This window comes from Hyalella azteca, unplaced genomic scaffold (genome assembly GCF_000764305.2).
Source record: "Hyalella azteca isolate HAZT.00-mixed unplaced genomic scaffold, Hazt_2.0.2 contig9753, whole genome shotgun sequence".
Lineage (NCBI taxonomy): Eukaryota > Metazoa > Arthropoda > Malacostraca > Amphipoda > Hyalellidae > Hyalella > Hyalella azteca.
In genome coordinates this window covers 1-25560 of record NW_025939815.1, presented here as the reverse complement: position 1 = coordinate 25560, position 25560 = coordinate 1, and the positions used below count along the sequence as shown (strand labels likewise).

The 25560-nt window shown below is 40.1% G+C and overlaps 1 protein-coding gene across 1 annotated transcript in view; it reads right to left on the bottom strand.

Annotated features, from left to right (window-relative positions):
* Window positions 1-15974, bottom strand: part of LOC108664796 — a gene marked incomplete at its 5' end in the record, with an annotated part of 29091 nt that extends 13117 nt beyond the window's left edge. Inside the window, 12 exon segments of the mRNA XM_018151489.2 lie at window positions 331-434; window positions 1904-1978; window positions 2566-2595; window positions 2856-2940; window positions 3318-3533; window positions 7150-7225; window positions 10510-10727; window positions 11085-11271; window positions 11682-11779; window positions 14205-14280; window positions 15124-15341; window positions 15788-15974. Of these exon segments, the coding sequence (XP_018006978.1) occupies window positions 331-434; window positions 1904-1978; window positions 2566-2595; window positions 2856-2940; window positions 3318-3533; window positions 7150-7225; window positions 10510-10727; window positions 11085-11271; window positions 11682-11779; window positions 14205-14280; window positions 15124-15341; window positions 15788-15974 (1570 nt within the window).
* Window positions 15975-25560: the final 9586 nt, after the last annotated feature.

The following is a 25560-nucleotide window of genomic DNA, read 5'->3' as shown; positions in this document are numbered from 1 at the left end:
CCTTCCCCAACTCTAACCCCATAACCTATTATAAACCTAATCATGCGCGATGTGCGCCTAGTATCCTAATGTTTAAATTTTTGTTTCTCTTTCTTGCCACTCTGACATCCTTGTTTTCCCACTCTCTCCTATGGGCACCTCAGCATCAACTGTAAGGTATTTCAATTCGATTTTCTTCATTGTTACATGTCATTCGATCAGAATGCATGTAATTATAAATAAATACTATAATTATATGTTAATTAATATTGAATTATTATCTTAATTATGTGTATAAATATATGTTGGGCAAATAACGTGCAATAAACTCATAAACTGCGGTATACTCACTAGGGGAGTTGAGATGACGGGGCTGACAGACGTACGGTGTGCGCGGCTCGGTGGCGTTGGCAACAGCTTCCCCGTACAACCCCCACAGCCCGTCGCTGTGGCACCTGAAGCCATCTTATAGTGAATGAAAGTAGCATCGTCAGTCTTCTGGTCATTGCTACTTGTGTCCTGACAAGAGCGTTCGCTATATTTGAAATGACAAATGAGCCTCTCTCTATCAGGCTCGTTTCAAGACGAGCCGCTCACCTTCAAGCTCGGTCCAAGACGAGCTGCTCATCTAGAGAGGCGCTGGAGAAATGTATTTACCAGTCTTCTATTTAAATTTTGACAAGATAAATACACGGGTTTTGCAATAAATTTATTAATATGTCTCACATTGGATTTAAACAGACCAAAATCTTTAATGTGATTTTTGTATGAATGGTTTGGTAAATTGAACGATGTTAAAATGTCTTCCCTCGATAAAATGCCGAATGTTGTATGAGCATCCATTTGCTACCAGCTGGAACAAGCGTGATCCCCGTGTCCAAATACGTGATTCCCGTGTCATATCGTCTCTTATCCTGATAAATATTTATTCAATAAGCGTTTTTAATTTATAACTCATACGGAGGGTAGTCGACATCAATATTAATCGTACTGTTTGGTCCATAAATTCGAAATCATTCCTACCCGTTCGACGAAACCAGCGATAACTTTTGGGCAGCAACTTGTATCATTATACAAATTAGATTCCCATTTGCTTGAAAAAATATACCATAAATCTTCACTCTTGTAAATGCTTTGTGACGAAGATATTCAGAAATGTCTGTAATGAGCTTACAAAGCAATCTACAAAAGTTATTTCCAATTAATTGGGGTTCAAGCACGACTGCTTGACCACTATCTACATATCTATCTATATTGTGGCACTGAGGTCCGAGCTATTGTACCGTCGTCAGCACCTATGGTAATTAATCAAATAAAATGAAAGGATTCGGTATATGACCGATCACTCTGACGCTATGAGCGCAACGAGTGAACAGAACGAATAGATGCCTAGTATCTCTCATGCAGCCCATCCCACGAAATTATAACATTGCTATAAATTCGTGGGATGGGCTGACGATCTAAGGCTTATTCGCACACTAAGCAGCGTTCACTTTTTCAATAAAAAGGCATCTCCAGACGCCACTATGAGATGAGACGCACAACGCAACACCTGCTTCTACTGGAATATTTTGGAGTATCAAAATAGTGGAATGCCGAGTTCAGAATTGTTCTTACGCCAGTAGATGCTATAGGATCCATCAAACCACTGACTAAGGCAACACATCTTTTCAGCTACTTTTTCCCCCGCTCTACCATTATACCTCACTAACCATTGTCGCACATCACCAGGATCTCACGTTCTCTTTCTCTCTCTAACTTTCTGTCTCGTTTCGGTCACCGCAACCATTACTCGACATCACATCAGCCTCTCAATTTATGCACACGCCCGTAATATCCCTTTTATTCTCTGTGATTGAAATGTTTGCTTTAATCCCGTCATTATCAATACGGGTTAAAAGGCAATTAACGTTTCACCTCTCACCTGAGAGCGAGGGTGGCGCTGCCCCAGCAATCAGCCACGATCACCGTCAGCACAGGTACCTTCTTCTTGTCGCATCTACCAACGGGTAAAAGCGTGTTGCTTCATACATTAAATGCCATCACATATGGACACCTGTTGTAAATATAGTATAGTACTGTTATGTAAACTAAGAGCTGAAATCGTGATATTTCTCGGATAAGTAATTTCATGTTGATGTACTCGTCCTTGACTGACAAGATTCTTATGAAAAATAATTATGGCGAGGTACATAATTTTAGTTTGAAATTGTTCTCTATTATCAATAGAGAAAATTTAAGAGTTTTCTAAGTGCGGAAACATAAATCTTGAATTTATTTCTGGGCGGTTATTACAATTTTGGATTACATACAACCTGCAACAATAAATTCCCGCTCAAATTACCTAGCTTTCCATTAGCGGTAAAAAGCTTCGTTAATAGCTTTAATAAAACTTCAAGAACTGGGAGCTTGGAAATGAGTGAAGATAGTTTCGTACATTCGCTTATCTTCATGAATGGAGATTCTTTTATATCAAAATAGTCAGAAATTATTGCGCTTGATATTGACGAAGGCTCGTTACTCGAATCGTCACCAACTTCAATAGAAGAGTCTTCTATAAAGCGATTTCCAAATAAGTACACAAACCTAGAAGTTCTTTCAAAGGACCCGAAGTTCCTGAAATAGAAAAAAACGATACATCAGTCAGGCTCATATTAATGAAACAACAATATTAGGTTTATTCATATAATTATGCCACGGTTACGCTCATTAGTAACGTTATATTTGATGTTTCGTCAGAGTAGGCGAGCCGACATTCTCGGTGCACTTTTATAAACTATCTCTACGTTCATGTTCTCCATTGGACCAGCGAGTTAGGAAAGCACTGACTAACTAATTACGTAGGAACTAGGAATTTCTTTATAAGGCCAACTCACATCGGCAGACCCTCGCCTCCGCAGCTCGCCACGCTGATGCCCACGCCTATCGTCTTCTCCACTGAGCAGAGAGGCTCGTCGGACACTAAGACGGATTTTTTTTTAATCATTTATCAAATATATTGTGAGATTAAGTCAGGTAAATGGGATTTTACAGAGTAAAATCAGATCTCAAAGGAAATTTAGATCACTTAAATTCCGGTTCCAGATGAAAAGCAATATCAACGTTTTCCGATAAAAGTTGCGCATCCGAAAATTTGATTTAAAACAAAAACATAGCGTTTAGTTTTTCAAAACTTAAATCTGCTTCTCCAATTTTCGGATTTTTTTCCTTCCTCGATACAGTCTGGAGTGTATGTGTGAGTATAAATTGACTTTCAGAAACGTATTGAACATCATTTCACGACTGAACAATTTACTAAACACTCTAGCATCTCAACCTTACGTCGAAAATGATCTCACTCAATTTTTCGCACGTGCTCCGGACGTCGAGCAGTTCGTGACAGGGTAAACACACGTGCTCCATGCCAGACACTGTGCACGGGCACAAGGGGGCGTCACAGCGGGACTGCGACCCATCTACAGCTGAAAGTCCGAAATGAATATTTGGAATTTCTTGAGGCCTCGCATGGTCCACGATGTCAACACGACTGCCTTCAGTTGAAAGTTCGACATGTCCTGTTGAAGAAATGAATTTAGGGTTAATTTAATCTAAATAAGATTCATTTAGTGAAAATCATTCCTATACTAGATTTTGCGATCGAAAGCTCATTTTCCCATTCATTTATTCCAAATTAAGAATTGCGTCCATGTCGCTCATTTCGTGCTGCGTTCATTCTCCAAGCTTTTTCTCTTGGAGATGCGGAGTGTTCCAAGAAGGAGCTGAACACAACCTCAAACGTTCTTCATTCACGTAGATTGGTCAGTCTTGCAAATCTTCTCATAGGTGACTGTTCGAGTCTCTTTCAATCCGTATTAGCCTGTCGACCATTTGATATGCAATAACACTTCGGACGCACGTCGGTGGTTAGTCGCAGCCCAACTCTCCCACCCCTCAATCCTTCTAACCTTCGCGACTTCCACCGCAGGACGTTTCCCCTTCACTAGGCCAGGAATGGATTACTGGCATTAACCCTTTAACGCCCGGGTGTACCGTACGGTTGCCTTTCAAACATGCTTTGTATTATTATAATATTATCATTATAATATTGTTGTTGTGATAAAGAATTGGCGCTAGTTGTTTTGAACGTGTTCGGTAAGCGTCCCTGCATTGTTTCGGTCGTGCAATTCTGCTCTTTGCCCCCAACTACGCAGTACAGCGCTAATCTTGTTGAGAATCCGTGGTGCCATTCACATGTTGAACTTTCTAAATCTTTATTGGGCTATTGAGGTAATATGGGGAAAGTTTTGGCTTTGAAATAATTCTTTTTTTTTGTGTAGCACAATAGGAAGTAGATTTGTGGTTTTATCTGCTTGTGAAGAGGTGGTTCATCAGCTATACCCCGTCGAAAAAATTACGTGACAGAAGTCTTTGTCCTATTTGCCGCCTCACGGCTGCTTTGTGATAGACTGCCCGAAATTTGCCATTTATACAAGCCTCCGACTACCAGGTTCCCCAAACTTTGAACTGCATGTTTTTGGACCTAATCTAGACTACAACGGGAGATGCTGTAACGACATCGTATGTGCCCATGAGTTTTGCACAATTGGACAACAGACTCTAACATCCCATCTTTTAATGTTCGAGACACGCAATTAGTAGTTCCGTCAGCAATAGCAAGTGACCTTTTTGTTCGGTTAGGCTCAAATAGACACGCATAGCATTCTCGGTCTTTCTATCAAATATTTCTATTCTAGTGTCTGCTGAGAATTAGGTATTATATCTAGGGACATGCACTCGTGTGAAGCACAGATTTCAGTGAAGGCCATGCACAGTTTCTTATTCCTTGACCTCTATACATTTTACCTTGTAACATTTTTTGCGAACTCTGTGTTTAGTATTTTGTATGGGTGCGCGCAATTTGATCACCGTGTCGAGTCATAACCTCCATGCAATGCGTAAATGATAGAATAGAATAGTGGTGTCGGCGTTGAAAAAATAGGCCCATGGACTGTTGCCGATTCTTGAACTTTTCGTGACTTGATTCACAAGGGATCCGGCCTTTGGAACCCGATCTTGCTATAGCTGACGATTGATTGAGATAGCTGCTGGACTTATTGCCTGATCCGTAATTTGCTAGGCATTTTAAGACTGAACATATGCTCCTGCATAGCTTCGTCTAGTCCGTTTTTGAAGATGTTCATACTCGGAGCTTCAACGATGCTATCAGGAAGGCTGTTCCACATGTCGGTGACTCGAAGCGAGAAGAAATGTTTTTATTGCCGGGAGATCCTGCACCACTAACCTCTTGTCGACTCTGAACGAATGGACCCGCCTGCTGGACGAAAGGGAGCCAGTAGATGCAGTGTACCTCGATTTTGCCAAGGCATTTGACAGTGTCCCACATGAGCGGTTGTTGCGTAAATTGAAGTCTTTGGGAATTGAGAGTAATGTACTCAAATGGATCAGAGATTTTCTAGTAGGGAGGCGACAACGTGTCAGTATTAATGGGTCCGCATCAGACTGGGCTTCAGTGCGCAGCGGCATGCCGATAATTCAAATAAAATTTGATAAAGGTCTGACTGAGTTCTACTGAACTCCATGCATTTTTTACGATTTTGCATCCCTGTGAGCAACATGTTGCGACACAAGGACGTAAAAAGTCTTTTTCTCTGGGACTGATGAACCAGCCCTCGATATGCTAGCTCCTGCAACAAGCTCTTCTAGATCTCCATTCCTATATTTAAACCAGATATTTCAGTCACTTTGATCGCTTCGTGCGCCCCTTTGCGCTGCGCGCATGGTGGTGGTACACGTGCGTCCTTTTGACAGCAGGGTACACGGATACCTGTCGCAACCAGCATCATGTGCCACATGTAGTGAATGATACACCGTATCTCTTAAAAATATTATTTCCACTTACCGAATCGCTTTTTTGTCAGAACAAACTTCTAGTATTGAAGAGAAATGACCGAAAAAATTTTATTATCAATGTGTTAAGGCTGAGGGTGTATACACCCTCTTCAGAGGGTGTATACACCCTCTTCAGAGGGTGTATAGACCCTCTTCAAATAACGTATGATATCCTAATATCTTCATTTGACCACTCTTCGTTCCCATGGTGCTGCTTGGAAATTCCACTCTTTCAACGGTAACTCTACCTGGTCCACCGGAGCAGTTCATCTCCACCCCATTCTGGATTCTTGCGTTGGTTTGCTTCCCCGTCTTCCCAACAAGTCACTCACTATACAATACAAGTCACTATTCAGAAGAGATTAATCACTTTACAATACAACACCTGCATATTTATGTACATATACAGAAAACCGTACACGTCCTATCTAGACATACATAAGACACTCTAAATTAATACAGTAAGACTAAACACAACGGATTTAGTGCACGCGCCCATCTAAGAAGCACAAAAGTAATCCAACAGTACCAAGAGAAAAATTGTCCTGGTGTGGAAGCCTATCATTTACAGAGCCGCAAAACTCGGAAAAAATAGACGAGAGAGTAAAACTCAGCATAGCCCATATCAAAGCCTCACCTACGTTCTAACATACACAGCACACACTAGAAGCAAATAAGATGAAGACGACACAGTGAATAAATTCCGCGCCTCCACTAACGCCAAACTCGGACGCATATGCGTTGTCATGACAGCTTACCTCCTGTAGTCCAGATTAGGTACAAAAATTGGCAGTACAAAGTTTGGAGGACCTGGTGGCTGGAGTCTTTCTAAAATAATGAATTTGGGCAATTGATCACAAAGCAGCCGTGTTTCAGTGGCTGTGGTATTGCAATGGGCACTGACTTTGGCCTGTGAGCGTCAGTTATGACTGCATAAAATTTCAAAATAAAATACATCTGTGATATTATTAACACCGACAAGATTTGGGCGTACTTTCTACACACAGCCAACATATTAAATGATAAAGAACTTTGAGTAAACTGGTGATAATATTTTGCTTGGCCAACAAACGACCGCGTCTTTAATCAAACCGGTATGTTCTACAGGAGCAATGGTTTTAATACCGCCGCTAGGGAGTATTAAAACCCATATTAGATTTATGACTTTACCCATATTAGACGGGAACGACCTACGTACGTATTTTTACTCATTAATTAAGTTTTGTTCAGCTATTAATTAATGATTAATCGAGATAATTTATGTTTCGTAAATTCTCTCACCTGGTGGTCGCGTCGTAACGCTTGTTGCCTCAGCCGCCGAACAGGCGTAGTAAGAGTCAGCGGCACAGCTCTGTACCTGCGGGAAGTTATTCGTATTTGATAGTTATCACAATTCAGAAGTAATAATTAGACACGATTGAGGGCATCCACGACCAAATCCTGTACAAAACTTTTGATCCTTGAGAATGAATAAACAGGTTAAAGTCTAAACAAATAAACCTTAAATTATTTTTTTCTCTTCACTAGGTGGCGGCTCTCGGTGCTCAGGATGAGATACATTCCCTTATTTTCGCAGACGAGACGTCACCGAACAAATATTGGTCGGAGTCCGAGACTGAGAAGTAGGTTCCGGCATTAAGACATAATGCCCTGGATTTCAAACACAATGATAAATTTCACTTAGAATCTGAGGTAGAATTATCTGAAACTGATAAAACAAGAAAGGTTGCCATGCCCACTCCGTCTAAAAAGGGGAAAATTAAAGGGAGACATTTCCCGAAACAGGGAGATATTGGAGGGACACATTTCCCCGAAAAATTTGCCGATCCACCGAGAAAGAATATAGTTCCTGCAAGTCCACCAATGTTATCTACCGCAGACGAGCCAGATACAGATTCCTCAGAAGCACCTAGTATAAGGGGGCAACCACTTCAACGAACTCCGATTTTGGGCTGATATACGATGATGGAAACCCGAATTACCCGACCACTCCTGCGCAGGATATACTGCTTTCGTTATGAGCTACGACAACGCAACTGTTGCACCGCTACAATCTGCATGAGGACGAATCGTCCGCGCCAGATGAAACTCCGTACCTTGATGTAAGTGTGGCGGTGCCAGAAGCGTACTTCGGATTCCGAAAAGAGCCCCATCAACGCAACTGTTGCATCCCCACCATCTTAAACCGAATCGTCCATGTGAAAAGCCACTTCGTACGTGGGCGTAAGTGTGGCTATTTCTTAGCAACGCCAATAGCAGGTTTACCTGACAAATCGAATGGGCTTGATAGTTTGACGCCCCATGATGACTCAGTATGACAACTCAGTCGTGTTGGAGTTTTGAGGTCGTGTGTGCGGAGAGCGAAATACGAGAGTATGATAAAATAAAAAATTTTGGTCGCATCATTATGAGCTTGTGCGTGCCATTTTGCTCGAAAATATATACAATTCATAATCCCAATTATACACCCATTATCTTCAATGAACCATGATGCGGTGTAGAGGGTAAGCGCTCAGTCCCTCAAGGCAATGGCTGACGGGACGGTCAAATCTGACTGCAGGTATTCGGGACAACATCCTGAAGTCTGCTCAGTTCCCAATTCGCGAGTTCCCAATTCGCGAGTTCCCAATTCGCGAGTTCCCAATTCGCGAGTCTTCTACTCTAGCACATGATCTTTGTCAGGTGGTATTTGTGGCTTCACTGAATATCAGGCTTCGGGAAGTTTTCAGGTGGCATTTTGTTAATTCACTTCATGTGAAACCCTGTCCAAGTACGAGAACCCCGGTGCGGTGGAGGTCGAGTAATTTATGTCTCCTCATTCTTTCAACGGCACCTTAAGGCTGGTAGTCACAGTGCGGCGAAGTCCGAGAGCGAGGAATTCACGAAAACGATGTGGAACCCTTGTTATGTGTTTGGATTGGCAAGTTGCTACTCGAGTTTATTGACTCTGTAATATATCTGAGCCAGTACCCATCTTGGGGCTACGGTCGGTTTTCAGGTGGCCGAGGAATGGCCTGCGGTCGGCTAGAATAAATTGGCCTCGGCCGACCACTCACCATCTATTTTAACTCGCCTCTTATTGTGCTCCCTTCCACCACATGATTGACAGGTGAGTTATTTACGACGTGTGTTTCCCCTCATTCAATCTCTAACTCCATCATAATTGCAACTTCCAAAGAAAATGTGAAATCTCCTATTTTTCAGTAATGAAATAGTATTTTGCTAGAAAATATCTACAAAATACAGGTTAATTCACATATGTCTTTTATACCGATCAATAGGGAATAAATAGTACTACTTCCTTATGTGAGTTATGTCTCATAAATTTAGGATGTAGCATTGTATAATGAAAATTGAGGTACAACATTTTCCTCTATCATGACTGATGCTATACAAAATTTACTTATTTTTTGTTACTGTACAAAAATTGTAAATAAATAGCTTAATAACCAAGAAGAAGTTCAGATTTATATTTCATTTAAGAGCGGAGGCTATACGTAGTGAAATATCATATAGGGATCCAGCCGAGCCTGCCAGAGGTCTCGCGGTTCTCTATCAGAGGGCCTTAATATAAACTGTTAGTATGTATAAGTAATTCACGTTCCCCAGTTCGGCTTGACCGCTTGTAACTAGTGGTTGATGGAAAATATCTACAACTAGGAAGCTGATAGCGAAATGCCAGATAAATCATTTGAGAGCAAATATGACAACTAATGGACGTTTCAAAAATAATTGAAGTAGCCCTGTTCTTGAATACTAATGAGCACTAATTTCCTTCATCAGAACTGTTGCAATAAAAGTTTACATAATTTCGATACAGTGTGTTGATTTCAACTAAATAGCTAAATAAGTATGCAAATTTTCAGAGCGTTATTTCATTTACGAGTACTGCTTTGCGTGAAAGGTGAACTGAAGGAATCCCAGAGGAGTCAGCCAAAGCCAGTCCGAGTGCTAGCGGTTGTCAATCGGGACCATGAGACTTGTTCATTTCAAATCGAAGAAATAGATTATTTCCTATCCGATTTTATCATCACCGAACGATAGATATACTTTTCTGATCGCTCATTATAGAGATTCATATGCAATTTAAGAATAACATATTAGTGATCCATACATATATTCAACCTAGGCACTTCACTCTGGAGGATCCACAATTTTCCAATTGGCTTCGCGACAGGGATGGATGTTGGTCTTATTATAATTTAAATACGATATCTATCTTTAACATCTGGCTCCTGCGAGCAGATATAATGCGAAAACGAAATTCTCGTATAATGATAATAATAGCGGTTTCAGCGTTTATTAGGCCGTAGGCCTGTCGCCGATTCTTAACATCGCAGAACATTCACAGCTTGTTGCTGTCTCGAACTCGCTACTCACTGCTCCAATTCTACTGTGCTTAACCGCCCGGCCTCCTCGCCGATTCTGAAGAGAAACTGGCGCACAGAGCTGGGATCGAACCCACACCTTTCTGCTCCAATCTTGGTACTCTGAACTTTAACTACTGGGCCACCCTGCTAGAGGCTTCAGACGAAGAAACGCCCGGAAGAAGAAATATATTCTAAAATAATAATAAGATATTATATGAAATTATCCAAAATGTTATAACTGTTGTACATGTCATCCTGCCCTGAACCTCACCTCAATGCGGTATGTGCGCTCAGGTTGCAGTCCCGAAATGGTGTGGCAAAAGTGGTTTTCATTGTGAGCGCACCCAGACTTTTGAGTGAACTGATATTTTCCCGCACCAGTAACGCGGTAGCCGCTGATGACTGCCCTAGGAGGACAAGGTTTCTTCCAGCGCAGGCTGATGGAAGTGGACGTTGTAGAAAAGGTCAAGTTTTCTACGGGCCCCGGAGCTGACGGTGATTGAGAAAGAAACAGTCACTCCCAACGGTAAGTGGTAATTAGAAATCCAATAAAGACATGTCGAGCAAAATTTAGGTTTTGTTGACAGAAATTCTTGTTATACTCAAGGAAGCAATATATTTTAAATGCTTACTTTAAATCAACATTAGCGACGCTCCAGCATAGTTAGCTACCTGACTTTCTAAACCGTTTACCTGCATCATAAAGCAGGCAGCTACAGACAGTCTATTGACTGTCTGTCGTGTAACTGTTACTACGGATTATCTAATCTTGGATTAGATGCTATAGAAACTCGGTTCCCTCAATGATGTCTAGGGTCACTCAGCGGTTCCAACTGTCTCGCTCACCTCTGTCCGGCAATGTCTCGAACACTTCACACTTCTTGCTGTCTCCCCCCTCGTTGTAGGCGTACACGCACACTTCGTACTCAGTGTACGACTGCAGCTGCGTCAGCTGCCAGTCATGCCCGCTCATATTCAAAAATAGTTGAACAGTTTCGGGTTTCGTGTTGGAACAGCCCCTTCTGGTTTTATTCTGTGGAAAATACACATGCAATTTCGAATCTTTTCGTATTTAAACGTATGTAAAACTCAGTATTTTTTGGGTGGATGTCAACTCCTAATAGTTTTTCTTTATACGTGTTTAATTAACCAGATTCAGGGTATATGAGGTTCCCGAGGATAGGCTAAGAACCACAATTGATTTTATTTTATTTTCTATGTAAAATATACACTCATCAATAAGACTATAATTAAATAGTAAATACACTATTATACAATCAAGGAAATTGGAAACTATTCTACAAATTCCAAATTAATTGCATACGAAGCTACTTGATGCAGATGTAACGATGTTAGAAGAAATAGACAATGCAAGAAAGCTCGTGTTCCTCTTGTTAAAAATATACAACCGAATTTCTGTTAAGTATCTTCGCTGATTCTCACCACCAAAGTAACGTTGAAAAATTCTCCTCGTGGCGCAGTCCATGCCAAGCTCGCTGAGGTGACGTCAGGCACGATACTCAAGTTCGGGACGTCGGGAGCTGCACATAACGCGACATTGGCCCCGAGTAAACTTGGGAATAGTTTGTGCATAAGCATATTAAATAAGGCAGTGTTCTAATAAACATGAGAATAGTTCACAAGAAGATATATCCGCTGAGTCGAATTGTCACACAGAGTATACATGACGGGTTAATATTTCAACGCCATGAATGTTCCTCTAGGGCCGTAATCGAGGGTGGATGAGCATGTTCCCGGGACAAAAATTGTCACTTTTTACTGTGCTGGTTTTGAATCTGTTCTCGCATTTTGTTTTGAAGCCGATCTATGAAAGGTTGAAATTTAGTAGAGTCATTAAAATAGAGTGCGAATAGATAAACGTATAATACAAGTCTTTTAGTCTTGAATAACGGGAACTTAAGGAGTGAGCGAGGGCAGCGTGTGAACTGATGTGATGCGATGTGTAAACCCTTGGTATAAAGCCCAGGACACAACAGATAAGCATTGCTCACGCTTAAGCTCTGCTTCCCACTACACGGTGCCAAATTATCAAAACATCGCAACGTACACGTAGCGACTTATGTATTGCGTAAGTGCTGATATGAAGACGTAACTCTGGCGGTGGTATTATCAAAACATTAGCGCCGGAAGCTACGTATAAGAATTTGTGCGTGACAGTACGCCTGCTCGGAGGGGTCATAAGCGGAGTTACGTACAAATTTTGAATGGGTGAAGCGATTGGTAATCATTTAGTTACTAGTGTCTAAACTCTAGACTCTACTAGTATCTAGACTCTAGTATCATTTCAAGGTAAATACTCTAATTTTTATTTAGGAAAAATTTTTTCTACATCTAAGGAATTATATTAGTATTATGCATCTAATGAATTTTTTCTCAGTAAATGCCGATAGAAAACGATCAATTGGTGGAGCTAAACAATGAATAGATTATAGATAAAAATCTATAATCTATAGATATAAATATACATATAATATATATTGATCATTAATACTTGTTTTACTATCTTGAAACGGCATATGTCATTGATTTTTTAGAGTAAAAGCGTCTAGTATTCTTTAAAAAAGCTAAAAATGTTTAACTAACTGGAAACAAAAGCGTGGCGTTAGATGACACTTGATGCAAACGAAGGATGTAAGCCAGCTTCTGATTGGCTGATGTGCAACAAGGTTTGATAATGGCTACTCAGATAAGTCTTGCGTACGCAAGTTTTGATAATATCAAAATTAGGGTGTACTTACGCACTACGTATCTTCTCGTGCGTAAGTATAAAAAGTTACGAAGTTTTGGTAATCTGGGGTCGGATTATCAAAACTTCGTATCTAAAAGAGCTTCGTACGAAGCTCTTTTGAGCGTGCTGAAAAGTTGTGGTTTAATGTTGACATCAGAAGGTATCCCTTGCAACGCTGGGGAGAGTTAAGTGGCATTGATCATTGATGTTAGCACAACAAAATCCATTTCCCAGCAGTATTAACTATTATGTTTATTTCTCATCAAATAACACCATTTATCTTTTCCTCAGCATGGGTGTTATTGAGGTAGAAGCTAAACTGTCTTTGAAAGTTTAAGTTTTCTGCATCTTAATCTAGCCTAGCCTGAGTGACAGTAAACCAAACAATTTATATGTCTTTTGTAGCACAATTTAAATCTGGTCAAGAGACAGTTCAGCGCTAAAAATTTTATTCATAAACCATTAAAATATATGGAAATGCCTGCACTCTTTTCAATGAACGCATTACTTTATAAATCAACTGTTAAGTTCGTTATTGTGTTTAAATTGTTTCACCGCCAAAAGCCAATAACTTCATTGTTGGCTTCAGTGCCCACAACATTTATAAAAAAATATGGAATTTCTAAATTAATTTAGAAGCATAATTGAGTTATATTCCGACTTCAAACTATACTGTCATGTCTTTTAATCAATCATCTCCAATAGTTTCACGGTCTCAGAAGTTTTTCGTAACTTCGCTTACGCATTTTTCAAGCTGGCGAAAAGTCAAGTACTTTTTAGGTGTAACTTGGCGCAAAATTTTTTACCGTATAGGGGAAAAAATGTTTTAATACTGTAAGGACTACGCGTGCACAGCTGTACATAACGGCGTTTTGATAATCTAGCCCCAGTCCTTAAATCTCCAAGAAACAAGTAATGAGCTTAAAAAGAATCGGCGACAGGTCAACTCAGCCTATTCTTCAACGTCGATGTTGCTCTGTTATGTCGTGTTATGTTACGAGTGTTGTTTGGATAATATAATATACTACGCCGGGTTTACGAGCCACACCAGGGTAACCTTCTACTTAGCATGCAATACCACCCAGGAACAACAGGGCAAAAATGTTGCTTGTTTGGAATTAGTAGAATATTATGGAATTAAAGCGTACATTTTCAAAACGAGGTACATGTATTGCACAAGTAGAGATGAAAATGAACATATTCCTGGTGTGTCTCACCTGCTCGTCCCGTCATGACGATTGTTGCTCTAGCTGCAGAACAGTTGCTGTAGGAGTCAGCGGCACAGCTTTGTACCTGCGGTACGTTGAATGGATATTTTAGCCATCAATCGAAAGTATTCATTGAACGGGAATAGTGCAAGACGAACAATCGGTCAACTACTGTCTCACTAATTTAATTCTTTGTTTCTCATCTTCATGCGTGCAAAATCGAAGATAGTAAAATATTTTATCTAGAAAAATGTATCGACATCAGACTCGTGCTGCCTAACATTCTAATCGCATAATGGCATCACAATGACCCCCCGATCATCTCCCGAAGTAAATTGGGACCCGTGAGATTTTTGGTTATTTTTCATGTATTTCTATGACGAATGATATTCATTCTCAATAATAAATTTCATCATGAAGCTTCAGTAAGTAAGGGCTTGAAAGAGTCACTGCACGAATCACTTTACTTCAGTCCGGAAATTGTTATAATTTCAGGAAAACAAATGTTCGCTTGAATACGATCATAAATCGAAACTTTACTTCGTTCATTGGGTGAAGTGAAAGTATCTAAGCTAAAATTATTTGCTATCTATCCCGAAGAAGCCAGGTGCTCCGGCTAGTACATGGTAATCTAAACACCAGCATAAGAAACTACCTGTACAACGTGTAATGGCCTGAAATGGTCTCGGGGAAGGTTACCGTATTCGCTACCGATGTCCATAACCTTCACACATTAATAGCTAATCAGACTAATTTTGGGGTCCGGAATCTTGATGACCCTAGAATTTACGGAGTGATTCTCTTATTAAACCATCCATGAAGAAATTAGGAAAAAATAGGTTACTCAGAAAAGCAAACAGGACGCATCGTTGAGGTTCCCAACAATAACAAAAAGTTAAAGTACATGGTGTTCTTGTCTAAGCCTCACCTCAATGTTGTACATTTGTGCAGGTTGTAGACCAGTGATCGTGTGGCAAAAGAGTGCTTCGTTATTCATGCACTCGGACGTTTTGACGTAGTTAAGGGCTCGAGAGACTGTAACGCGGTAGCCGCTGATGAAGGCCATGGGAGGACAAGGTTTCCTCCACTGAAGGCTAATAGAACTGGATGATGGGTAGGAGATCAAAGCCTCCACAGGTGCAGGAGCTGGTTATAAGTGAAGAGTAAAATTTAGGATCCTCGGACACAGATTGGTGAAGCATACTTAAGGTTTTGTCGGTATTCAATGAATTCTTAGTGGATTTCGTCGAGTACCAGAAAATTCAAACTTTTATTTGGCTTCCTGCTCGGGTGTTCTGAGTTTAAATAAATATCATTCAGAGTTCTAATGAGAATTTAGGACCAGATTCAATGTGCAAGGGCAAGAAATTTTCATATAAATGGGCAATCAGTTCTAACGGGCCTGTTTTTTTTCAGCCAACATGCATGCAGACCGAAACAAGCAAACTGAACTAAAAAATAAGTTGAAGACACAGAGATAAATTTGAAGATATGGTTCAGGCTGAAGGCCAACGTGACTGTTAGTGTGCAATTCGAAGCTCGGGATTTATGAGTAGCGGTTATTGCAATAGAGAAAAGGATGTCTCGCGCACCTCTGTCCGGCAATGTCTCGAAAATTTGACACTTTTCGCCTTCCCCTCCCTCGTTGAATGCGTACACGCACACCTCGTACTCAGTGTACGCCTGCAGCTGCGACAGCTGCAAGTAGGGTCTGTTCTGACTGCTGAAATGTTGAACATTTTCCGGTTCCTTGAAGGCGCAACCTCGTGTTGATTTCCTCTGAGTGAAATATGTAGAAGTTATAAATTTTGTATAGATAACACAGTAGAGGCTGGTTGCATCAGTGTTAAATTTAAGGGAATTCATCAGTAGGAGGGCTAATTGCACATCTGAGGTAACCCCGCAAAATCGGCGCCTGAGCCCCTATGCAGGAACAAGTGAGGCAAGGAGTTACGGGCGCCGGTTTGTGGGCAATTTAAGGCGTCAGAACGCTTAGAGTGCGGCATCAGAACTCAATTATGCATGCGTCCGGTAGCTCGTAGCAGCGCAGTCACAAACACGGTGACGGCACTCAGTCCTGCAAGACGCGATCAGCAGCAGTTGACGCTAGTACAATGAAAGTAACAGGCTTCACTCATGCGTGTTGCAATCTACGGATTACGCTGTAGGCACAACAAAAGTAATCCGAGCTTCGATATTTTCTGTTCGGATTTTTTTAAAGGTAACTACTTTAAAGTCTCTTCAATCTTCGCTAGCTATCCTCTCATAGTAAAGATGAAGGAGGTCATGTTTGAATGTAGTCTATTGTTTTCAGGTCGTTAGTAAATTATTGTTCCTCTCGATTCTTAGTAGCAACAGATTGTTTATGCTCCAATCGTTTAATGCCTCCAATCAGCTAATAGTTTTCTAAATTGAATGTTTCAATTTGTGTAATGCTATACACTAAAATTTAATAATAAGGAAATAATTTTGTTTTGTCCAATCGTTTAATGCCTTCAATCAGCTAATAGTTTTCTAAATGAAATTTTCAATTTGTTTAATGCTATACACTAAAATTTAATAAGAAGGAAATAATTTTGTTTTGGCACCTCCGCAATTGAGTTACGTTATACGTGGCAAGAGATGACCTATATGAATGATGCGAGCAGCTATGGAGTAATACTTTTTTTGGACTTTAACGATTGCAACCTATCATATCACTATTATCTACCAAAAATTTCTGCTGTTTAATCTGTGAATGTTTCTTTAGAGTTATAAATTAAATTTACTATATGTATAAAAGTATGATCGAGGAGCCAGCAGTTACTTCCCACTGCGATCGAAATTTCAGCAGACTACCTTCAACCTATCTATTACACTCTTTTATCTCCTAACCGTTCCAGTGAGCTATCAGCTCTATTTAGCAAGTTCCAAAACAATTAAAACGACGCTCATTCTTGCTAAGATTATATAAAAAATATTTTAATGTGCAAGTGCTTATTAATGATCGATTTCATTGTACTGAAAACAACTCGGCAAAATATAAAATTTTGGTGATCGGCAAGTGTCAGCAGCGTACTTTCTCTGAAGTTAGTCAGGCATGAACTTTGACGGCACTTTTTAGGTCAAATATCTTGAAGTTTGAGAGATCACAGTTGTGGGTTGAGTTGATTTTAGATATTAAAATTTAAACTTTTCAATAGAAAGGGTGCCATAGCGGAGAAGTGCGAGAACTGGACTGCAACGAACGAGTCTGGTCTGCAACTATATATTGCATGGCCTTGTGCTCCCGATGGATTTGAACTAAGCGTTAGCCTGAGTTCCTCCGCGAGTCGCCACGGTATCCGCTGAACTATAATTAGCTGTCCTTTCTTCAGTTTAGACTAGTATTGGAGACCTAAAGCAGCCTTCACCCTAGCCTCGTTACCGTTGACTTTTCCTTTCTACATGTGACCCACACTCGGATCGTGACTGATCTGCTCAGTTCATCAACAAGTCCGATACAAAATACGTAATTTTCCACGACAGCGATAGGGTTTCCTTCTGAAGATATCTCTTCTCTTTGCGGACTGCTATGACAATGAAAACAAGTCTAATCCTTTATTATTGTAATGATTTTTAGTTCTAGAAATTTTGAAGCAGATGTTCTGGCAACATCGACCAAAGTATTGGATGGACTTGTCTTACGGTTTGGCCATTCGTTGATCCTTACTGAAGACAGCCGCTTGTGTTCTTGCTCTTGGTAAGCGTCTAGGTTCTATAATTTGTAATAGAATAACTGTGAGAATATGTTCAGAATATTGTGTACTTATCTAGTTATTAGTGTTTAATTAATTTAATGAAATGCGTGTTTATTTGTAGGAGAACTTCCCTACTCTGCTCTGTAAAGCAGAGTCGAGCTGCTTTAAATTTATGAAAAATAATTACTAAAACATTTATAATTCATTCGAGTGATCGGGTAGGTTTTCAAACGATAGAATTTATAACCGACCAAATTGCTTAAATTGTGTCATTCCCTTAGTTTTATTATAAATTATTCCCTGCGTCCCACAATCACCTAAGTTACGCGATTCTCGCATTAGCATCACTTTATAAACTGAAACACCAAATAAACTGATTCACTTCGTTGAACGAAATTATGGGACTCGCAAGATCTCATTTTGCCAAATTTCGTCTCGCAACGAAACCTAAGCAAACGCGGCAAAACTATTACATAAACTGATGCTGCACTTGTAGGGTAAAAATTTCTAGCACTTGACGATGAACTTTTAATATGCATCCCTCTTCTTATAGTTAGTCAAATGATCCCAGGCCATTGCGCACAAGGTCGGTCAATATGAAATAACATTGAATAATATACGTACCGAAATAAGGTTCAAAAATTTAACTTTCATGCCAAAGAAAACCTTGCATTAATCATATCAATACAGCCGCAGATTTGAGAAAGGTCAGCCTAATATACGTAGTCCTAGCTCTATTAACTGGATACATATTGCCATCCTACCATATTGAGAGCTCCAAAATACAACATAAAGGTCGTTAACAGAAATCGAAGAAATAAGAAATAATGTGCAAACAGTAAAGTTATCAGGAAGCCCTTCATAGCGGTGAGATGACTTCTATTGATGAGGAGCTTCTTTAAAATGAGCCGAAAATAAGTTCGGGATGTAATCGGACAGGCTCATTTTATCTTTGTACATTCTCACAAAATTTGAATTGGATCATGGTGCACGGAATTCAGTTCGTCGTTAAAGATTACTCAGAGCGCGTGAAGTCGATCTTCTCAACAGGCTCTTTTGGGCGGTTAGGTTAGGTATTTTCCATTATGCATGATCCCTCAGTTACTCTCAGTCACTTGATTGCAAGCCCTTGTTGCCTTGGGTGTCTATATTCCTGAATTTATGATCAATATTCAGTTAAGCCCTGGCATCGGCCGCTCTTCGTCGATGGGCAACAGTCGCTTGACTCGCATCTCCTCCAAAGTAGCTCTTTCATCCTTGGTAAGAACAGATTTTCACTTGGCGTCCAAATGGAAGGTGTTGCGAGCTCTTTTGTGAGAATTTAATGACATAGTTGTAAACTTAATTGCCCATCAAATAATCGATAAGCATCAAGCATGGCTATTCACTGAAAAACTGTGCCTCCGGAGATAAAATGTGTCGAAGCAGGATAATATTTCTGAATAATTAGTGTACATGTTAAAGATTAATGTCAAGTATCCGTTGTTTAAAAGACTTTCCTGAAAACGGTAACTGTCCAATGATACATATAATGTTACCTCTACTTAGAATATAGTAATTGAAGCCACTCAAATTTACATACATCTGTGGACAAAATCGTATCGACAGTCAAATAAACAGAGCTTAGCACATACTACAGCTTTAGCGGAATTCAGACATGTAGTTCCCATAGGCATGTAGTCCCAATCCGATTAAATCATTCTGATCATATATATAGTATAACTTCGTCATTGTCGATCAAAGAAATTAGGACTGATCGAGCGTCTCAGCTTCCCAATCGCCAGATGTCTTCAAAAATTTGCCGACGCATCTCAAGCGTCTCTTCACGGCAGTTGTTGCACTTGCAGTTAGTATACTTTTACTGCGGAGGAGCGAAGTCTTGCTGCTTCCTATTAGTGTAGGGCAGTCCTCGCTGACGTCTGGTCTTGCGCAGGCAGCCACGCGGTCTTCGCAAAGACGTAAGCAGTTCTGCCACCTGATGAACCGGTTCATGTCCTCCACGAGATCGAGGTGAAATTCTCGTGCTTCGGCAGAAGTACCATGCACTGTTTCTGCAATAGAGACATTAGTGTTGTATTTTGTATCAATGGAGTCATACATGCACTGTTTCTGCAATAGAGACATTAGTGTTGTATTTTGTATCAATGGAGTCATACCTAGAAAATATCGCAGACTAAAAACGAAGCGAAAGTTGTATTCTTAAGGCCCGTTCACACTAGCGGCAACACACGAGAGTCAAGTGCATCAAAGCGCATGCAGAGGCGCTTGTTACATGCGTGAAATTAACGTTATCCAAATATCAGAATTCGATTTGAAGTATATTAGCCTATTTCATTTTTTATGCTATCCGCTCCACACTGCGAATTAACTCTACCAAACTAAACTTTACCGAATAAAAAATAATACAATGAATAGGCTAAAATTTAAATGAAACTTTCTAATCAGCGGCATGAAGTCGTGAAATAAAATTAATAAAATTCAAAAATGGTTATAGGAACGCGTCCACGACCCGGTTAACATTCGAGCTCATTGACCTAGAGCAGGGGTCACCAAACTACGGCCCGCGGGCCAAATCCGGCCCGCGACGTCAGTTCATCAGGCCCGTCAACGGTACTTAATTTACTTGATAAAACGGTTGGAACACGAGATGTGATACAATCTAAATTTTATATTTATAATACTAGGAAATCTTTGCGCGTGCGGAGACCTCCTGACCGCTATGTGCCAGTTGAACTACAGTTGGAGCTCATTGATTTGCAAGCAAATGACTTTTTGAAGGAGAAGCACAGAGTAGGAAAACTTGTCGAATTTTGCCGCTGCTTACCTGATCCTGAGTTTCCGAAATTGAAGAAATTTGCCGCTGGCATATAGCATCAGTGTTTGGAACAACTTACGTAGTATGTCTGTTATCAAACATTTTCAAAAATGAAGTATGCGAAGTCAACACGTCGAACGAGATTGACTGATGAACATTTTAAAATAATACTCGAGATTGGATGCAGCAATTCCAAACCAAACATTGATGATATCTTGAAAACCAAACATCAATTTCACAAATCTCATTAACCTTTTTTGCTGTTTAGTTTTTGATATTCGGATATGTGCACACTCGGTCTGATGTACCTATATTTTTGCTTATGTCGCCTTCTTTGAAAACTTTTTAGTAAATAAAATGTTGGTTGTCTCTGTTTTTTGATTAGCATGGAATGCTAAATTTAGTTTACGTTTTTTCCCCAGAGCTTTCGTTCTGGCTTGCAAGTATTCAACAGAATTATCATGCGGCCCGCGCTCGTCATTCTTTCAGTTATCCGGCCCACTGTGAAAAAAGTTTGGTGACCCCTGACCTAGAGAATCTAACAAAGGAACCGAATAATTTTGTTAGCAATTGCCAATTGAATGTAGGTCATGCACGAAACTGAAGCAAAACTGAAACCGTTTCTTGAAACTGAAACAACGACACGTAGAAATATTACACGACTTTATGATTTTCCGATTGCATTTTAAAATAATGGCTTAACTTCTACATATTTTTTTCTCCTGGCCTCCCCTACAGCTACAAGGCGTTCCAAGAGACGTCATTTAGGTATATCTGAATATAGAAGAACATTTCAATCACAGTAGGGTTTTACAGCGAAATACCTAATTCGTGGCTAAATCAACAAATTTGCTTTCCTAACAAATCAATGGTTATTTTTGACTTATTTAATGCAACTATGCTTCCTATTAAATTTTTTGCATGAGTAAATGAGNCCTGTCTCTTATACACATCTAGATGTGTATAAGAGACAGGTTACATAGTGTGCCTGGCTGCATTCGTACATATATCATTAACAGAATTCGTTTGAGTACATAGTGCAAAGAAGTTATTCATACGTAACTACTGTAAACTGTTTACTTATCGCAGTACTAAAACTTAACACGCTTTTAATTAAAAATTCATATGTAATTACGTAATTAAAAATTGTCTAACATAACTCACAATTTTGTCTGCAAATTGCGTATACATTCACCGGCATTCATGTTACTCGTTATTAAAAACCTAAAGACTCCGGGAGAAAACAGACACCTAGATTAATTTCTCAATCAATAGCTTCTATTTGATTTTACAGTACGAAAATACTTCGTAGATACTGAAACGAACACTCCATTGTGAGAGGTCGTTGCTTTGCATTGGATATTACCAACGTGAATGCATCGGGAACGGAAGCGAAGATTTTTTCTGAAAATGAGAATGGAAAATGACCCTCATCATAGATGAAAAACACACGCGAACAGTGACATGATCGAGACTAGAGTCATACTTTCAGATATTAAGTTAATATGCGTTGAAAGGAATAACCTTGTTCGGAAATTTTTTCGGTAAATTGCAGGTTTTAGTAAAGAAATTACCAAAAACTCCAATCATCTAATTTGTACAACTGAGCACCTAAAACACGATTCAAATGTTTATAATAATTGCACTGCCAAGAAGTGATGTATAACAGGAAATAGCAGGAAACTTGATTATTGTCCGAGAAGTGCCCATGGGACTTTATTTCTCTACAAATTTTCGAACTGTTGAGGTTTATAAGATGGCAGCGGAAGCACCCACGTTATTCGTGAGACTTAGATGCACACATTCATCAATAATACCGGCTAAGTGAGCTTGCAGGAAAATACCAAAAAATGACATAAAGCGTTTTATGTTTATTCAATCGAATGAGATTCACGAAATAAAACTGAAATAGCTGATATACAGTCCCGGCCTCTCATTGCCGCTCTATCTAATGCTAGCGACTAAGGATTACCAACCGATGAATATGAGTTGACAGACGTGAGAAGCAAGCCTCAGCGCCTAAGCGAAGTAGTTAAGCGAAGTTTCTATCATCTCTTCAAATCTAAATAAATTTAATTTTTTTGCTCCCCCCCGATGTAAGAGCATGCAGCAGTTACTTCTGAAATATATAACTATTAACCACTTGTAGCCTCACTGTATTGCCAGGTAGGAATAAAATCGAAAACTTTCGATAAGCGTCCAACAGCTTAGTCTAGGGTCTAGGCGGGCGTATGCACTGCATTCGCTCGCTTTCGCTGCAACTCTTGCATGACCTTGAATATGACTAATGCACACGTATGCCAGTGTTAGGGTACGGCCAGACTAAAAGCGTTGGCGCGTACGCAGGCGTACGCGCGCTCACGCTGCGATATTATATGTATGTATTTCTACCAGAGTGGCCACACTAAACGCGTACAGGCAGAAGCTGCTTCAAGCGTACATACGCGTTGCCGCCCGGTGGAAAATCGACTTTACTCTAGACAAATATTTCGACGCGGACACGCGCGTGCAGTGTCCTTGAAGCAGCCATGAGTGATGGATGTCGAAGCATTGCTCTCGTCAGTTGAGGCGGTACCTGCAATCTGGAATGCCTCTCACCCACAGCACAGTGATTGGACATACATCAGCAAACAGTGGTCTATTATAGCTGATGCACTCAATATTTTAGCTAAGAACAGTAACAATACATTCTTTTTTAATTCTTTTATTAAACAAAGAAAATAGAAGTGAAGGAACTTAGCACTCAAAGTACTAGGATATTCTAATTGTTTATTTAGAGCCTATGATACTGCCTAGCAACTTTTCCTGCATCTGATATGAAAAAAATTGTAAATTTTCCGAACATCTGTTGCAATTCTAGAGCTGTTTCTATGAACGGGAGCAATTATAGTTTCATGTTGTTCATTCGATGCATTTAATTTCATTGATGTAAATGCCGTGTCTATATCAAATTTCTCCCTAACAACAAGAATCACGAGCAAAACTGTAGTTGCTTTAGTTATTTCTACAGCATTATCCACGCTGGTCCCGATGGATTTCGTTAAAATTCTGAATTTTGAAGTCATAATGCCAAAGGCGCATTCTACACAACGCCGAGCTCTTGATAGTCTGTAGTTGAATATTTTTGCTTCCATCTAAGTTTTGGCGGGGGCATGGTCGCATCAAGTTTGGAAGCAATGGGTAAGCTTCATCACCTATACCTACACAAGTTGCGTTTGATCATGACTCGCGAGGTATGCATCATATATAACCTATCAAATATCTATCTAATCTCATCTGAATGAATTCCAAAAAAGACAAAACAAAGTATATATGGGATTTTTAAATTTATCTTTCATTTCCCTATAAAACTTTCATCAATGAGAACGGCTGTTAGTCTCTTGCTGACACGCATTTCTACACACAGACTCGCAGGAAGCTGCGCGGTTCAGCGTCTAGTTTGGACACCATACGCGCAGCGCGGCGCCGCTCTGCTTGAAGCGTCAGCCAGCGTACGCGTGAACGCTTTTAGTCTGGCCGTAGCCTTAGGTTTGGTGCTGGGGAGAATATAAAAGTTTAGTGCGTACATAGTAATCTCCCGGCTCTAATTGTTCTTTTATTTGCCATACGTTATTCATTGTGACAATATTTAAAAACTATGATTCCCAGTCATTTGTTTGGACAACAACGACACAGAGATTGGTAAGCCTCATGATTAGAGACAGTTAAAACATCTTATAGGTTAGTTTTAAAATCTAGCAGTCTAGCTATATATAACAGTTCAATCGTCAATCCTGGAGAATATGTCAGGTTGACATCCTCATCTGCAAGATGTTGATTCCTAGTGAATAGCGCGAAGCCCTGGTGATCAAACTTCGCCAGGGAGTTCAAGTTGAGTCGAGCTTCTGTTAAGACTACCGTAAGCCGCAGGCTGAGATACTGTGTTATGATGGAATTGTACAGATTAACTGTGCACACAGTTTCGAAGCCCAGACCGTCAGAAGCTGAATGGTCAAGAATGCATCCGATCCGGTGACTCTAGCCACAGTTTCCACCAGGCACAAGGTCAAACAAGCGATATGAAAAGTAGCCTCAAACACAACAGAGTATGTGTGGGGCCGTTTTTCTCGGAAATTCCAAAATGACATATTAGTTAATTGCCAGCTAAGTAGTTGAGCGAACATTTAGTGTCATTAGTAAAGCCGCAATGTGCATAACTTCCCGTTTACTACCACTAACTTCCCATGTTGATATCAAACAAGAGGCGTGTAGTCGGAAACAATTAGTTTGGACAAAAGTTGTAAAAAGTTAGATCGATCGTTTCCATTTGGTTCTGGTTCAGTTAGCCAGTGGTTCTCAAACTGCGGCAAGCCTGGTGCCTACCACCAGCGGCACTTGACAGTCATCCCAAGGGGTAAATTAATTTTAATTATATGGGGTAATGCACGTTTTCTAGTTAGGTCTGCTTTACTTTTAAAAAAATAATCGCTGCTTAACACGAAATATGGAAGTGTTATGCCACTGTTGCCTCAGTTGAATTTTGATCATCATGCCTACCTAATACGTAACTTGTTAGCGCATCAATACCGATATAATGTAACTAATACTGAAGAGATTCTATTAATATAGAATAATGATGATACGCAGCAGGCATATACTTTATGATACATGGCGGCTGTGCAAAACTTCCAAGTGCTACTCGATAGGAAAGTTTACAAACCATTGCAGTAGGAGATACTAAATGTACTGGCTATGAGGCTGAGTAGGCCACAGAAAGTGGCATAAGGGAGGCACTGAACTAGCGAATCATGTGTGCAGTGTGTCATGGATGCAGTGTGTCATGGATGTAGTG